General features: G+C 48.8%; 1 protein-coding gene across 1 annotated transcript in view; it reads left to right on the forward strand.

Moving 5' to 3' along the window:
* The window catches only part of LOC142557181 (lysosomal alpha-mannosidase-like), a 210057-nt gene that overhangs the window by 170038 nt on the left and 22362 nt on the right, over window positions 1-17657 (forward strand). Inside the window, exon 38 of the mRNA XM_075668853.1 lies at window positions 17380-17616. Within this exon, the coding sequence (XP_075524968.1) occupies window positions 17380-17616 (237 nt within the window). The remainder of the gene's footprint in view (window positions 1-17379; window positions 17617-17657) is intronic.

The following is a 17657-nucleotide window of genomic DNA, read 5'->3' on the forward strand; positions in this document are numbered from 1 at the left end:
AAAGGGCAGTGCCTTGCTATTTGAGGCTCGATCTGATTGCCTAAGGACAAAAACATACTCGAGCAAATATTCGTAACAAGATGAGGCATGTATTTGCTGCAGCAAAAATCTGGATACCACTCAGCACATCCTAATGGACTGTGATGGAATTCACCCAGTGAGACTCGTACGTAACGTACACCCTCGAGAAGCACTTGTATTTAAAGTGGACAGAAGCTTCAACCGGTCAGTAGGCGAGAGAAGCAAGAGATGTTTGGAGTTTTAAATTAAGATGTAGGGTTTTACGTGCCAAAACCACTTTCTGATTATGAGGCAACCCCGTGATGGACGACTCCGGAAATTTCTACCACCTGGGGTTCTTCACCTAAATCTAAGTACACGGGTGTTTTCCATTTCGCCCCCATCGAAATGCGGCCGCCGTGGCCGGGATTCGATCCTGCAACATCGTGCTCAGCAGCCCAACACCATAGCCACTGAGCAACCACGGCGGGTCGAGATGTTTTGGAGTATTGGCGGGAAAAACAAAAGCAAGGAAGAGATTGATACGCCCGGATCCGTTAGAGGCATAGGTAGCAGTACAAAGTAGAGGAGTTTTGAAGATGATAAAAAGAAATTAAGGAGATGTATACAAAATAATTGAGTGCCCCTTCACGCTGTGAAGAAGGATGCCCAGCGAAGCTGTGAATGTGGGCCCCTTAATGAGGAACTGCACCTCCGCCGCGGGTGGGCCCGGTATCGCACCATCTTCGGTATTGACCCACGTATGAGAAGTACTTAACGCCTTCTTCCTCTCCGCCGCGGGCAGGCCCGATAATGCACTGTCTTCGGCCTTGGTCCATGTATGAAAGAGTTTTGAGCGGTCGCTGGGCACGGCTGGAACGGAAGCTTAAAGGGACACTAAAGCTAAACAATAAATCAGTTTAGACTAATGAAGCATTGTTTGAGAACCCTTTAGGCTGTCATTTAAAAAAATAGTTTGATTATTAGATAAGGAAATGAAGGTCCAAGTATCAGTATTTGAATTTCGCGCCGAAACCCCGACGCCGCTACGTCAGTATGACGTCAGGGATTCCAAAGTATGTTTTCCCATTTGGGCCGCGTTGGCTGAGTAAAGGTTCCCGAAACTTGCCATGTTTAATATTCGGTTCCTTTAGAACACAGTGTAGTCAATCTGTACCGCTATATACAATTAGTAGGCCGTAGAAGATGCCATCAAAATCCAAGACGTCACAGCCCCCAGGTGCGGGAACTTGAGTAGGCGTCGCCACCCGTATTCGTTCTTGCGCTTTTTCTGGCTTACCAAACGTTTCTGGCTTACCAAACGCCGAGAATTTGGGAGGTCTCCAGAGACGCGGTGCGAGCTCGGGTGCAAAAATTTTAAAAAAAGGCCATTGAAGTGAACACACCGTCAACGCTACGCTCAATCGTCCCTGCGACGCAGCCAGGCTAGCGTTGCGCATTCCACTGTTGGCACGAACGCTGTGCGCATGCGCATTATACAAGCACAGTGGCGTCCCTGTTTAGCTGCCGTGGGCTCGCTCAGGTCTGAGCAGTCAATGTCGAGCTAGCGTTATCTAATATTTAACGGGGGCACTGACTAAACTGACTAACGCTAACGGTATCCCGTCCGTCTCTTCTAGAATACCACCGACGGGTGCCACGCCTGCAACGTATATAACTGGCGGCGCTTAGCAGCGCACAGCGTGCCAGCATTCTGTGACGCCTGGTGGCTGCCGGGGCGCTGTTCCTTCTGCACAGCGGGAGTTTTCTGGCGCGCTCTGTCGCACCAACATGTTACACCTGCGTAACGCTAGAACACTGTACGAGGAGTTCAACATGAGGTTTCAATCGCCGTTCGGGGCAAAGCACTGCACTGCCAAACTTCACGTTAACATACAAAGCGAGTTCGAAAACTGGAATCGTTTAAACTTAGGAGGAAGCTTTAGCTCGGGCCCAACTCCGATGCGGCCTATTTAAGAACACGTAGAACGCAAGAACGCTTTTCTGAGATAACCCCTGGACCAATTTTAATAAACTTTGTTGCATTGGAGAGAGAAAGTTAAATTATAGTGACTCTTGGAAGAATTTTAATTAAGGGCCTGAATTTTCTTTTTAGAAATTTAAATAATTCGCAAGTTCGAAGAAAAATAGACGCGCGAAGTTTACAAACTAATATCTCTGCATCAAGAACAGATATCGCGGTTCTGCAAACGGCATTCATTAGATCATTCAAAGCGGACAAATTCGATATGTCATTTTATATCTTACGTGAATTTATTACGTTGTGTGCAAGGGTTCTGCAAAAGCTGTATTTCCATATTACTGATTTTTTTTAGATTCATATGTAACATATCAATTTTGTCCGCTTTATGTGCACTATTAGATGCAATGCACAGAATTATATTATCTGTCTTCCTTGCGGAGTTACAGAGTTGTAAACCTGATAGTTTCGTTCTGAAAATTTTCGATTTCTTATGATTTTTGATAAGAAAATGACAATCTAAATAATATATTCGAAACCAACAGTGCCTAGATTCTAAGTTTTTCTTTCAAATGCAATAAACCTCGTCATATTTGCTGCAGTGGTTGCCGAGAAAATGGAATTCTCCTTTTACATATATTTAAATATGAGCAACCGAGCTAAAGCGGATACATCTATAGCGGACAAAATTCCCATGCGGCTACATCTAAGCGGACCAAGTGCATCTAAAGCGGACAAAATTGATATGTTACATATGAATTTCAAAAAAATGTTGTAATATGGAAATACAGCTTTTGCGGTACCCTTGTACACAACGTAACACATTCACGTAAGATATAAAATGACGCATCAAATTTGTCCGCTTTCCAATTATCTAGTGGATGCCGTTTACAGAAGCGCGATATCTGTTCTGGATGCAGAGCTATTCGTTTATAAAATCATGCTGCTATATTTATTTTCAAACTGTCGTATTTTTGGAAATCTTTTTAAGAAAGGTTAAGCCCTAAATCGAAATTCCGCTTCCAACAGTCACTTGAATTTAACTTTATCTCTCAAATGCAACAAAATTCATTAAAATCAGTCAAGGATTTCAGAAAAACGTTTTTCCGTTTTACATGTATTTGAATAGGCCACGTTGGAGTTAGGCCCGAGCTAAACTAGTCGGCAATATGACGTTAATGATTTTCAGAGTAGAACAACTCCTTTCGATGTGTGCACGCAACCTCTCAGAACCGCATTACGCCCTCGCGTTAGCTTAGAAATATTCCGCAATATGTTTCATCATACTCTGGTCAAACCCGCGATATTTGGAGTATTCGCGCAGGCTTTCATACAGGATATATGGCTTTTATCCCAGTGTTCTGATAAAGCAATATCAAAAGTGCATGAGAAACGGGAAGTCTCCTGACCGGCCGTAGTTAAGGGCACCGTCCAAGGAATTCAAGCAGAACTCTACACGTAGCCTCGGTGTCAGTGCTTAGGTGGTCCAAATTATTTCGGAGTACCCACTACGTCGCTCCTGAATCATTTCGTGGTTTTGGCACATATCACAGAACTTTAGTGACCTACTGCGGTGGTTCAGAGTGGGAGTGTAAAATTGGTTTTTGGTCCCTTTGGGACGAATGTAATGAATATTTGGTTAAATTTTGTTACGAGTAGTATGTACCACTGAACCAATCTTGTCAAAGCTTCAGGGTTGGTTGAACGGAACCTAAGCACCCGACGCGTGTACCTGGTGGTTGTCGCCTATGACATTTCGAAATCCCAAGTTCGCCACCTTATCTCGGAGGCCATTTCAAGGAGCCGCGAATTCTAGGTCATGCGTCACTTCCCCGAGTGGTAATATACCGGCGCTTTCTCTGGTGGCACGAGCACCGAGTGACACTCTTGTTTCTTGCGCAGCACTTCCGGCTCACCTCCTGAGACGAACGGGGACGAAATCCAAAATAAATCAGAATAAAAATGGAAAAAAGAATAGTGCGGTACAAAATTAACGAGTTTCATTATTGGTATGATATTACATCCCAAGTTCAGTTACAGGTTGAGTTACCGAAGTGTCTGGAATAATTAGGATTAGAAATCACTTTTTACCGGGGACGAAATTCTAAATATATCAGAAAAAATTGAAAAAGAAGTACAGTACGAAAAGTGGTGAAAGGCAATTCATAAATAAAAAGAACTTGCAAGATGGGCTGGGTGGGAATCGAACCAGGGTCTCCGGAGTGTGAGACGGACACGCCACCACTGAGCCATGAGTTTTTTTTTTTTTTTCATGCGATTTATTACAGTAGCAACAACCCGACATTCACCTGTTGTGCATAGTCGGAGAATGGAGAGCACAATGAAAGTCACACAGAGAAAAAGGCATCGTTCATACTGTGGGTACAAATGTTGGTTTCACTTTAGAAGGGTTGTAAGGATAGGCACCTCACCAAAATGGGGTACCAGTCCGGCTATGTATCAAGTCCATCATAAACCTGCTTTAGGTGTAGTGTCATTTGGATGAAATGTACCCTTGTAGGTACAACCGTTTCGGCGTTTCGGTCCATCATTCGCGTTTTCCACAAGCTGTGCATTCCGATGAGAAAAACATATCGAAAGGTGCACTATTATCAGAGGTCGGCAGCAGGTATCGCACAGTATGAGCGTTAATCTCAAAGTCTTTTTTAAAGTCCGTTGGAGGACATCCCAAAATAGTGTGGCATCGGTGCAGCTAATAAAACAATGTTCAATCGTCTCTGGCACGTCACAAAGGTGACAGTTAACAGAAGAGACAAAGATACCCTTTTTCTGTAGCCATGTTTTTACCGGTATGGTTTCACTATGAAGTTTATAAAAGAATGTTTTGCAGCAAGGGGATATATACATTTTACGAAGTCGCCTTAGTACATCGTGACCTGGCCATTGAATGTGTAGTGATCGGTAAAATGGAGGCGGAAATAGCATGCACAATACATCTTTGTAAAACGTTTTACGCGACACAGAGTACAAGTATTCAGTGGAAAACCGAACTGTCATGAAACGAACCGCCAAGTAATCTTCTTACATGAAGCCCCACAAGCATAAACGCGAAGAAAAATTGGAAGAAATAATTAAATCAGGTAACGCATTAACAATTGTGACTTGCATCAATAAATGAAACACAGTATGCTATGTATCGCGAAAGAAGAAGACACGAGACGCTATTTGTCGCACATAAAGATGTACTAAACCCAGCCCACCTTCACTAATGGGCCTGAAAATATTGTCTCGCCTCATGGGCTCAAAAGTTGAAGACCATACGAAGGTTGCAAAGATTCGGTGAAAGCGTTGGATGTAGAGCCTGGCACAATGAATAACTCGCAATACATGGTACATTTTTGTTCCCCAGAACTTATTGCAGGCCTCGGCTTTCCGAAAGATAGAAACTCGGTGTGGAACGAATGTCTCGGCGTAACTTTGCAGGGCCGAAACCCGTTCTTTCCAACAGTGTGCGCTTAATTTATATGCGTCTAGCGGCACGCCAAGATACTTTGGCGGGACACCGGTCCACTTAACGCCTGAAACTGTTCTGGTGTATAGCACCATGAGCCAAACCATAAGCCTAAGCTTGTTGCGGAGTTCATTCGTGCTCCTGATACGCCACCAAATTCCTCTATTGTTGATACTACCTTTTCAACACTGGACTTATCCGTGCAGAAGAACGATGAGTTCGATGGTTAAAAGCGGGACAAAAGCGCCTCTAGTGAATGTGGTGTTGCCTTAGAAACGTGCCGTAGAAAGTTATACTGCGGTGTATATCGGTAATTACGAGCATGTAAATTAAAGAAGTCGCAGTTAAACGAGTAGTGAAGCACGTTTCCGCGACATTTGTTCTGCGCTTGGCGCACACGCAGAGCCATCTTGCGGCAAACACAGAAGACCCCCTCCTCACAATGTATGGCGCTGCCCCGACAGATGGCGCGCCACTCGCCCGCTTTTCCCCTTGGTCTCGTTTGAGCGCATTGGGGCCGTGCGAGGACCGGTGCGAGGATGCCCCAATACCCTTGCGTATAATAAGTTTTCTCGCTCTCTCCCCTTCCACCTTCCAGCGTGCGTCACTCGAACTCTCGTGTTTAGGCGACGCAGCTCCTTTTTCCACTCACAGTGCGATTCCTAGGTGCAGCGTCCGATGCGGGACGCCTCTGATGTGATCGCTGCGCCGTAGCACGTCTGGTGGGAAAGCGTCCCCTGCGATGTGCTTCGTGCTGCTGGCGAGGAGTCATGCGTCTGCGTGGTGCTGCCTAGCGACATAGAGGACGATCCCATCGAGGCGTCAGCCCCATGATAGCGTCCGCCTTCATGGCGCGTCGCGGCCCGGCTATCCGTGCCGATCGCGACGTTTGGCTCGCGTAATCGTTTCTCCCTCCGAGACACCGAGTTCTTTGGTTCACTCCGCTTGCTCAGGCGCACGTTTCGTCTTTGTGTGACTCAAGAGCATGCCGAGCGAACGAGTGGGCGGTGCAAACTGGGTGCGATAACGCTATCGCGTTCCATTCTTGAAGGCAAAGCTTAAGCGTCCTCCAATTTTTTTTTTCTGTTTCGGTATAACTAAATCCCGGCAGAAACCGTCGCCGATGACCATCTAAATCAATGCAAAACACTTCTCCCCCTGCACGTGGCGCGAAACCGAACCGATTCGCGTCCTCCGCGGAAAACGCTCACTCGATGACCGCCACATGCGCGAGGCCGCGACACCCTGACGACGTACGATAGGCACCACGCGTTGTCGCAGGCTCTGTACGCTGCACCGAATTCGTTTTCGCCAAAGTGTTTCGGAGTGCGCGTCTGCCTCCCGCAAGTGATGGTCCTCCAGTCGACGCTGATTGGCCTCGGCGCCGCGTTCAGCGGCCGTTCGCTTCGCGTGCCGTTGTTCTTCGCGGCCCCCTCGTCGCAACTCTCTTGTGGCTCCCGGTCCATGGTCGCGCCTCTCTCGTCGAGCTGTCGCTTCGCCTCCTGTCTCGCCACTTTGGTACGCATCGCACACTCCTACGGTCTGTGCAGAGCCTTTGCAGTCTTACGCTCGTCTTCCACTTGATGCTTTCGAGAGCTCGTCGTTGCATCTGCAAGTAGAGGTCTACGCGTAACGTGGCTCAACTTGGCGCAACCGAGCTAGGCCTATTTGTGGCGCGCACACCCGTACCCGCGTAGGGAGCGAGGGAGCGCCAAGCCAAAGCGGTGCGCGAGCGGGCGCGTGGGAGAGCGCGCGCGCATCTGCGAGAAACTTTGACCTTGGACGGCCGCGCGTTTGACCTTCGCTGCGACTAGGCAAAGCATTGATTCGCATTTAAAAATGCGCGTCAACGGAAGTTCACCGAAAGAAAGCAAGGTAGACGTACATGGTGTATGCATCTATACGTACTCAAATTGGGGCATTAAAGAAGATCCAAGTTGCATATTTGCATAGTTTTGATCTTCTACATTTGTGTTCCATTGTCAGACGTTACTTTTTTCGGGCTATTTCTTTTGTGTCAGCGTTTTTTCATTCGCTTTTTACGCGCATGTCGTCGGCGTTTTCTTTCCCATAGAGTTTGGTTGACACGCCTGTTTTTGTTACAAAGAGGCCAGATGGGTCGACCCCGGACATAGACAAGTCTAGCGTGCAATGCGGTTATCTTTTACTATACTGGCGCTAATTACGCCCGTGCCGCTATTTTCTCCTAATCTACGACTATTTCTCGCTTCTTTTTTCTGGTATGTGCGTTTTGGTACCTTTCGCGACTCGCTACGACGCTCCGAGACGCGAAAGGGCACTGTTTTTTTTTTGTTTTTTTTTTTATCACCAGGAAACCCAGATTTCACGTACGGCAGACCTGTGTAGAGTCTTGACGCGTGCGAAGCCTGTGTGGAGACCTTGTCTTCAAGACATCTGTTTTTGTTAACCCTTCATGACGCTTCCGCTCGCATTTCAAATGTCAAATTTTGCACGAGCCGCGCCCGCATATCGACTATCTTAAGCTATTTTTTTTAGGCAGTCCGGACTTTTGTTAAAGGTTGCCCTTTAGAAATTTCACGCGTGCAAGACAGCGCGTAGACGCTTGGCTAGTTTTCGGAACGGCGTCTGTTTCCCGTCGGCGTCATCTCATGCACCCTAAGTTGCGACGCTTGCGACGTCACTGTCAGCGCTCTCAAAACGCCAGCGTCGTGAGACGCCTGCTAGCTGCCAGGGCGCTGTTCCTTCTACACTCAGCAGGAGTTGTCTTGTGTGCTGCGTCGCGTCAAGATATCGCGCCCGCGTCAACGACGTCCGAGGAAGTCAAGTACAACGCTAAACATTGTTATCGCAGTCAATGCTCCGCTGAGGCACTCAATCGCAGCGCGACTTAAGTGCCTCGCGCAACGAGAGAGGAGCACGCTACCGTATAGATCTCACAACCTCGGCTAGGTGGCCCTACTGCACCGCGCTGTCCTCATGCAGTCATTTTACCGCAGTCGTCACTTCAGTAACGTCATCCGGATGCCGTTGTGCCGTCGTCGTCATACCAACTTCGTCGTTCAGTCGACGTCAATCCTGCGTTATTCCATAGTAATTATGCTGCGTCAGGCAGTCGTGTTTAAGTCGCTATTGTCCTGTCGTCGTCGTCATTGCGTCGTCATACAGTCGCTATTATGCATAATATATGATATCATGCCATGCGTTTTCCTACCACCGTCGTCACACCAGCTGTCATCCAGCTCACGTCATGCTGTCGTCATCGCGCCGTCGCCGTTGTATAGAGGCTCCGAGACAGAGTCGTCGTCAGGCTACTAACGTCATACTAACTTCCTCGTGCATTCGTTGGCAAGCAGCAGTTGAAATGCGCCATATTGCGACGAGCTACAAGTTCACAGACAGTGAATGGTTTGTTAACACACACACATGACTTGTTTAGTAAAAAACGAAGAGGAGGAGGAGGAGACAAAGGGGAGGAACGACAGGGAAGTTAGCCGGTGTAAGTACCGCCTGGCTACCCTGTGCTGGGGAAAGGGGTAAAGGGAATAAAAGGAGAAAGAAGAAGAAGAAAGTGGGAACCAATATTCCGACGTATTCCTTCAGCAGCCGTCACTCTCTGCTGGGCTATCAGTTTCTTTTTCTTTTTTTTTTCGTTCTGCGAACAGGCAGTGATCGTAGTGCGCACGACGTATTCTTCGGTAAAAAACTAACTACTAAGCATAAGCACTGACTAAAAATACTACAAAACGGGTATATCACGGTATATAGAAAGGTACAGAAAGAAATGAGGCACGAAATGAAAAGACGGTTAAGATGGCAAAATGTTCTGCCATTCGATTGCGAAATTCAGCATTGTATTGGCAAGCGTTGTTATCCGGGAGAGTGTCCTGGAGACAGGTAGAACAAGGCAGGAAAAATTGCTTGGGATATATCCTTTCAAAAATATTCCGCCACGCGTGAAAAGAGATTACGTACAGTCGAGCGCGATTTGAAGGTTATCGTGAGAGCGTCGACCGGGAACATGAACAGCGCCATGGCCCAGAATTCTCTGCCGAGGCGAGGGAGGTATCAGGCCAGCTTCCCTCACTCTTTTTTTCCTTCAGCAGCAGTCACTCCCTGCTGGGCTATCAGTTTCTTTTTTGTTTTTTCTGCAAACAGGCAGTGATCGTAGTGCGCACGACGTATTCTTCGGTATTATCTGAAATTGGACGCTACAAAGCTGTACCTAGCCTATGTAACGTCATTGCTGCTGAGCCAGGAAGAATGGGTGACCAAGAACATTAGCTTAAGACCGATGCGTTCGTTATGTGCGGCCTCCTTCCACATTTTTTTACTTTATTTTCGAAGGCTCCAACCAAGGAAAACGACGAAGGACGCGGAAAGTAAAAACACCAATTTAGATAAAATGGTCGATATTTCTATTATCTTTCCTAGCTTTCGGGCCGCCAATTGTACTATGAGGAAATATTGTAGCCAGGCATGTCCTAAACATTTTAAGAATGAATATGTTGTATGTGCGGTCGTCGAGAACTGTCTGATTGTCCCGACGGGTCACGATTTTCTTGTCTTTCTGACTACAGCACGATCCATCTTATCACTTTTGCGAGGAGCGACCAGAGGATAAGAGCGCCCGTTGGTTAAAAACGACAAACGCCAATCGTGGAAATGAACCTTGCGGTTGATATTCTCAGTTTCAACTTTTCCTGCAGTTGCTGGAACACATGTCTGCGGAAGTTCGGAATCAACGACAGCGCAATGATTTTGCTTTTCGTGAATGCCTCCTAATACATTGAAGAGTTCTATAAAGTTCTGAAATTCTTCGTGTGCGCACGTGTGTGCGGAATTGATAAACTATTTAAGGCCCAAGGGATGACTATGCGAGGTCGTTCACTAATTACTGAAGAAGTCTTTCCGTTAGGTAAAAAAAAAGCAGTCAAGGACGCAGTACAATAATTTGAATAACTGCACTAAATATGGATAGATTTTATGCATAAATAAGAAAAATAGTCCTAATGATGATGTTCCCTTCAAAGCTCTGTAGTTACACACGTGCGAAGCAGAGTGAAATCATCACCGATGAAAGGATCCACATGTGCAAGCTGGTCCCTGAGGCCGAGAGCAGACAATGCGGTCGGGATTAGAATGTGTGCTGCCGCCAAGCCGGAGCAGCGGGTTACAAATAAGAGAAACGAGGAACGACAGAGTCACTAAGGCGTTTGAATTTCGATAAATGCTAACCGTTTCGATATCTGTTCAGGCTGCTATGGTCTCTAAATGGTGCTGCGAATTTCAGTGATGGTTGTGTAAAGAATTATTTCATTTTCGACGTCAGTGGCATCTAATAGGGACAGGGCTAATCAACGAACTACCTCTGAAAATGGCCGTGTCATTGATGCTTACCCATTAATGTTCATTAGGCGCAAATTCATTTCAATCCTTCTTTATTGGCTTCCAAAAGAGACTAATCCTTCTTATGCATTATCCCAGGCGAACCCTTTGACCTCAGCGACCGAGGTTAACCCTTTGACCTCGGTCGCAGTACTTCAACGCGGCGCCCATTTTTTTCTTTCATGTCCTTCATCCTTTTCGGGATAGAAGCGAACAGAGATTCTGCCAGTTCTGGGTCCTGTCGGAGGACATTCCACTCCCACTCAACGGCTGCCCACAGAGTGTCTGCGTCAGCGTTCGTCAAGGTGGAGCGAGCCAACCGTGCCTTCATTAAACCCCAAACATTTTCGATTATGTTCAGGTCGGGGCTCTTTGGCCGCCAGAGGAGCTGCGCAATTCCAGACTTGTTCAGATTTTCCTTCACTGAGGACGCAGTGTGAACAGGGCAGCCGTCGTGTTGGAAATGAAAACACCCGTCAGGGAAAGTTCCATTCACGTCGAAAGGAAGGAGAACAGTGTTGACGATTTACTGGCATACCATAGAAGTGAGGCGGTGACAACTAGTTGCCTAACCTGCTTGAGTTAATCGGAGCCCTCGGCTAACAGCGACACCTTGCGGCATCCGGGCGCGCTCGCCATATTACAATATTTGTGCTGGAGAGCCCACGGAATGTAACGGACGGAGCGAAACGTGCCAGCGCGAGCGATCTCGGAGGCCACGCAAACAACTGTCGACCGGATTCAGTTGATCTCCATGCGCCCCGAACGCCTACTGCCGTCACCGCATATCATGACGCATCATGTCGCTTTCCCTGCAGCTCACCGGCGGCGCAACAAGCGCAGGCAGCCACGCGCTCCCTCTATCACGTTTCGATCGCTGAGCACTGTTCGCAAAACCTACCAGCAGTGGAGGGAGAGAGAGAAAAGGGGAGGAAAGACAGGGAAGTTAGCCAGTTTAAGTACCAGCTGGCTACCCTGTGCTGGGGAAAGGGCTAAAGGGAATGAAAGGAGAAAGTAGAGCGGGGCTCCAAGCGAAGTCCCAGCTGCCAAAAGGACGCCATCGGCGTGAGCCAAGGCAGTGGAGCTAACCTGGTCGGCCACGGTACGAGTGATTCGAAATAGCGGTCACGAAATAATGGTCGGGTCGCAACACCATTCGGAGCGGGTCAATGTCCCCGACGCGGTCGAAAGAGGACGGCTCTCGGCTACAAAATGCCTGTAGTGTGAGCTAAGCCTGAAGCTCCATGTATACACCGCAACTGGGCATGTGGCCCACCCTCTTCGATTCCGTCACGAAGAGGACCCAATATGTGGCCGCACGCAGCCGCCCACGAAATCTCGGGCTCATAACGAAGCATCAAGCTAACCTTACGTAATCTTGGAATACATAACTAACACAACGTTAGCGAATCCGAATTAGTAAAACGTAGCTTAATTTTTCTAAAGCGTGCGCCACCCTCGCCCGCTCGGGGATCACCTGGCAGCTTACTTGCTGAGCGCTGACGAAGCTCGTGAAGAAGCTCGCTGTGGCGAAGCTCGATCGTGGTGACGACGGGCTGCACCGCAGGTTCCCCGTCAATCGCCGCGGTCGTAGTTCATGCACAGTTCACGGGCCAGGCGTCATCGACGGGTGGGAACGCGCACAAACACACAAAACAAATGGAAACGAGCAGGCACGACTGGCGACTTTGTACGCTGCGCGGGTTTTTTAAACGGGGAGTCGTCAGCGTACAGTGACGTGTCGTATGCGCTCCGAGAGTTGAAATGCAGGTCGAGGCGTCGCAAATATTCCAGGAGCTCGAACGGAGGGCGCCGAATTGCCGAAACGGTGCAACTTGAGACGAAGAAGATGTTCCCGGAAACGGCGTTCGAGCAGGTCCAGCAGCGAACCATCTCTGGTGGTAGCAGCCAGAACGCGTTGACTTGACTGCTGCCGCACGCGAAGCCTAAGCGTGCCTCACATTTTGCCGGCCCGGAGCTGGAAGTCACGTTCTTCGGAGTCGGTACGACGTGGAGAACACGCGTAGCGTGTAACTCCGTGAAACGCGGCCACTGTTGATGCGTGATCAAACGGTGTAAGTATAGGACCGCTGGTGGTATGCTACGACGCAGAGTTTGACCGACACGGAGCACACAGAAAGGTCGACAGACAGTGCAATACGGCGGCCCCAGCACCCGGATGCTGTCTCGACCACGAAAACCACGATACTGAGCTGTTTGGCGCATGCGTCGAGACGCCCGGGCCCTGCTTCCTGTTTCTTCTTTCTTAATTTTTTTTTCGCGCATTGGGGAATCTCGCTCTACGTCACTGGCTCGCATGCCGCCGCATTGCCGTTGTCATCGCAATCAGCGCAACTGGTGATGTGACAAAAAAAAAACAGAAAAAAAAGCGACTCAAACGGGGGGAAGAACAAGTCGTATAGCGCCCATAGAGTTGCAGAACTCGGAATTTTATGGAAGCTTGTGCTTTGCTCTCGGACAGCACTTGCGCTAGCGCTGTCGCAGTCTTCTTATCGGTATATAACCCGCCGACGGCATCTTCGAGTTTCCGCGGCCGCGCCTTCGGGCTCACGATGGGCGTTGGCCGCGAGCGTGACCTGCAACTCACGAGCGGGCATTTCTAGTCGACTGTAAAACGTCGCCTTCTCAGGCCGCACTAAAAATTAAATTCTGAGGTGTCACGTTCCAAAATAACGATCTGATTATGAGGCGCGCCACAGGGTGGGGGGCTCCCGGTTAATTTTGACCACCTGGGGGTTCTTTACCCACACGTCCTCAAGCGAAAGCTTACAGTATACGTCCTTCGGACGTGTACTACAGGCTTACTAGAATTGGTGCATAATCATAACTTTAACAGCAATATAGACATCTCTTGGACACTTTTTCGCATTTCGCCACCATGCTAATTTAACTCCAGATTAATTTTGACAGCCAAAAGACATTTAATGTGCCCCAATGCATGGTACACGGGCTTTCTTGCATTTCGTTCCCATCGAAATGCGGCCGCCGCGGCCGGGATTCGATCTCGCGACCTCGTGCTTAGCAGCGCAGCACCACAGCCGCCAAGCCACATCGGCGGATTCATAACTAGTGGCGCAAGCTATTAGACAACCTGGACGACTGGATCGGAGTATAGAAGGCGTGACAACGACAGCATTGACGAGAGTCAACCACGAAGCTGTAATGATGACGGTTCTCGAACCACGACGGCATCGCGTCGTGAGGACTGCATAACCAGTGTATGACGACAATTGCGTGAGGACAACAGCATGACGAGAGTCGCGGACGACAAAGCTGGATTCACAACGATACAACAACCACGACGACATCATGACCACGAGCCCATAAGAAGCGGACCCAAGCTGGTAGACAAGTTGGGTAACTCGGTCGGAGTTGAAGCCGTGACGGGGACGCCATGACGAGAGTACGGTCACGGAGCTGGGATGACGGCGATGGAACTAGCACGACGGTATCACAACCAGGAGCGCATATCTAGTGGCCCAAGCAACTATACAAGCTGGGTGGGTCAGCGTAAGAGGCTGTTTGGATATATAATAGCGTCCCCTTTATAAGAGCGCTCTCCGGCCTCCTGATTTCTTTTCTGATATCTCTTTTCCCAATGTGTCATGTTTCATTTACTCTTTCTTGGTTTTGCTGATTCAAGAAAACATCCTTGTGTTGAACACGAAGTCGTCGGTTCGATGCCTACGGCCACGACAGGGAGCGTACACTTATTTATTTATTTGCTATTTATTTATTTACTCATTTATTTATTAAATTCTGAGGGGTTACATGCCAAAACCACGATGCGATTATGAAGCAGGCCGTAGCGGGGGGGGGGGGGGGGGGGTCTCCGGATTAAATTTGACCACTGGCGGTTCTCTAACGTGCACCCGAAACATGAGCGTTGTTGCATTTCACCACCATAAAAATGCAGCTGACGCACCCGGGTTTTGAACCCGCGCCTTCGGGCTTAGCAGACCACGCTACCGCGGCTAATTAGCGTAAGCTACTCGAATAAAACAACCTTTCCTTGCAGAAGTAAAACCGGGGCCGACAGTAAACATGCAGGTAATGAAGTAGCTGCGTGTCTACCAACAAAACATATATAAGTATGGCAGAATTGTCGCAGAATACTGCACTTTGCATCCCCCCTTCACTTAAGAGAATGTGCATCAGAAGGATGCTTTATCAGTGCAAAGTAACTTAGTGTTTCTCTTCAGTGTTCCTCTAAGCAAACGTCTGAGCGGCGCATTTTAAAGCGTATAGCTTCTTTGGCTCTTTCGCCCGTTTTCGCGGTTGGTCGCTGGTCGTACCCAGCAAGGAAAAGGTTCGTTCGTTCGTTCGTTCGTTCGTTCGTTCGTTCGTTCGTTCGTTCGTTCGTTCGTTCGTTCGTTCGTTCGTTCGTTCGTTCGTTCGTTCGTTCGTTCGTTCGTTCGTTCGTTCGTTCGTTCGTTCGTTCGTTCGTTCGTTCGTTCGTTCGTTCGTTCGTTCGTTCGTTCGTTCGTTCGTTCGTTCGTTCGTTCGTTCGTTCGTTCGTTCGTTCGTTCGTTCGTTCGTTCGTTCGTTCGTTCGTTCGTTCGTTCGTTCGTTCGTTCGTTCGTTCGTTCGTTCGTTCGTTCGTTCGTTCGTTCGTTCGTTCGTTCGTTCGTTCGTTCGTTCGTTCGTTCGTTCGTTCGTTCGTTCGTTCGTTCGTTCGTTCGTTCGTTCGTTCGTTCGTTCGTTCGTTCGTTCGTTCGTTCGTTCGTTCGTTCGTTCGTTCGTTCGTTCGTTCGTTCGTTCGTTCGTTCGTTCGTTCGTTCGTTCGTTCGTTCGTTCGTTCGTTCGTTCGTTCGTTCGTTCGTTCGTTCGTTCGTTCGTTCGTTCGTTCGTTCGTTCGTTCGTTCGTTCGTTCGTTCGTTCGTTCGTTCGTTCGTTCGTTCGTTCGTTCGTTCGTTCGTTCGTTCGTTCGTTCGTTCGTTCGTTCGTTCGTTCGTTCGTTCGTTCGTTCGTTCGTTCGTTCGTTCGTTCGTTCGTTCGTTCGTTCGTTCGTTCGTTCGTTCGTTCGTTCGTTCGTTCGTTCGTTCGTTCGTTCGTTCGTTCGTTCGTTCGTTCGTTCGTTCGTTCGTTCGTTCGTTCGTTCGTTCGTTCGTTCGTTCGTTCGTTCGTTCGTTCGTTCGTTCGTTCGTTCGTTCGTTCGTTCGTTCGTTCGTTCGTTCGTTCGTTCGTTCGTTCGTTCGTTCGTTCGTTCGTTCGTTCGTTCGTTCGTTCGTTCGTTCGTTCGTTCGTTCGTTCGTTCGTTCGTTCGTTCGTTCGTTCGTTCGTTCGTTCGTTCGTTCGTTCGTTCGTTCGTTCGTTCGTTCGTTCGTTCGTTCGTTCGTTCGTTCGTTCGTTCGTTCGTTCGTTCGTTCGTTCGTTCGTTCGTTCGTTCGTTCGTTCGTTCGTTCGTTCGTTCGTTCGTTCGTTCGTTCGTTCGTTCGTTCGTTCGTTCGTTCGTTCGTTCGTTCGTTCGTTCGTTCGTTCGTTCGTTCGTTCGTTCGTTCGTTCGTTCGTTCGTTCGTTCGTTCGTTCGTTCGTTCGTTCGTTCGTTCGTTCGTTCGTTCGTTCGTTCGTTCGTTCGTTCGTTCGTTCGTTCGTTCGTTCGTTCGTTCGTTCGTTCGTTCGTTCGTTCGTTCGTTCGTTCGTTCGTTCGTTCGTTCGTTCGTTCGTTCGTTCGTTCGTTCGTTCGTTCGTTCGTTCGTTCGTTCGTTCGTTCGTTCGTTCGTTCGTTCGTTCGTTCGTTCGTTCGTTCGTTCGTTCGTTCGTTCGTTCGTTCGTTCGTTCGTTCGTTCGTTCGTTCGTTCGTTCGTTCGTTCGTTCGTTCGTTCGTTCGTTCGTTCGTTCGTTCGTTCGTTCGTTCGTTCGTTCGTTCGTTCGTTCGTTCGTTCGTTCGTTCGTTCGTTCGTTCGTTCGTTCGTTCGTTCGTTCGTTCGTTCGTTCGTTCGTTCGTTCGTTCGTTCGTTCGTTCGTTCGTTCGTTCGTTCGTTCGTTCGTTCGTTCGTTCTTTCGTTCGTTCGTTCGTTCGTTCGTTCGTTCGTTCGTTCGTTCGTTCGTTCGTTCGTTCGTTCGTTCGTTCGTTCGTTCGTTCGTTCGTTCGTTCGTTCGTTCGTTCGTTCGTTCGTTCGTTCGTTCGTTCGTTCGTTCGTTCGTTCGTTCGTTCGTTCGTTCGTTCGTTCGTTCGTTCGTTCGTTCGTTCGTTCGTTCGTTCGTTCGTTCGTTCGTTCGTTCGTTCGTTCGTTCGTTCGTTCGTTCGTTCGTTCGTTCGTTCGTTCGTTCGTTCGTTCGTTCGTTCGTTCGTTCGTTCGTTCGTTCGTTCGTTCAATGGCTCAATTCGCTTACATTGACAATCATCGTCGATGGCTTCTGCGCATTTTTTTTTTATTTCATATCCCTTCCTCGCTTCTTCATCATCAGCCGCCTATAGCTACTCCCTCCTCTTTCCATTCCTTGTGAGGAGCATCAGGTTTGATCAGGCTATGCCGTGTTGACCTCTCCGCTTTTCCTGTTGATATGTAGTTTCCGGTTTTCGTGAACCTCGCAGAGGTACCGCATCGAGCTCGACCCAGCGTCCGGCCTCGTGTCCCGCGTTCTCGTGCTTCCATTGTCGAAGAGGGGAACGTCGAGTCGCTCCTCCGCGCCAGTGCGGCTTGGTCAGACGTTCGCCTCGTACGACAAGGACCAGGCAGACTCCAGCGTTCCCTCTCCTGGCCACTACGTGTTCAGCGCGCCCAAAGAAGCGCAAACATTGGGAGACCACGTGGCCTACCGCGTCGTCAAGGTTAGCCACACCAAAGTTGGCCGCCGCGCGGAGGCCATCTT

Source organism: Dermacentor variabilis, chromosome 9 (assembly GCF_050947875.1).
Source record: "Dermacentor variabilis isolate Ectoservices chromosome 9, ASM5094787v1, whole genome shotgun sequence".
Lineage (NCBI taxonomy): Eukaryota > Metazoa > Arthropoda > Arachnida > Ixodida > Ixodidae > Dermacentor > Dermacentor variabilis.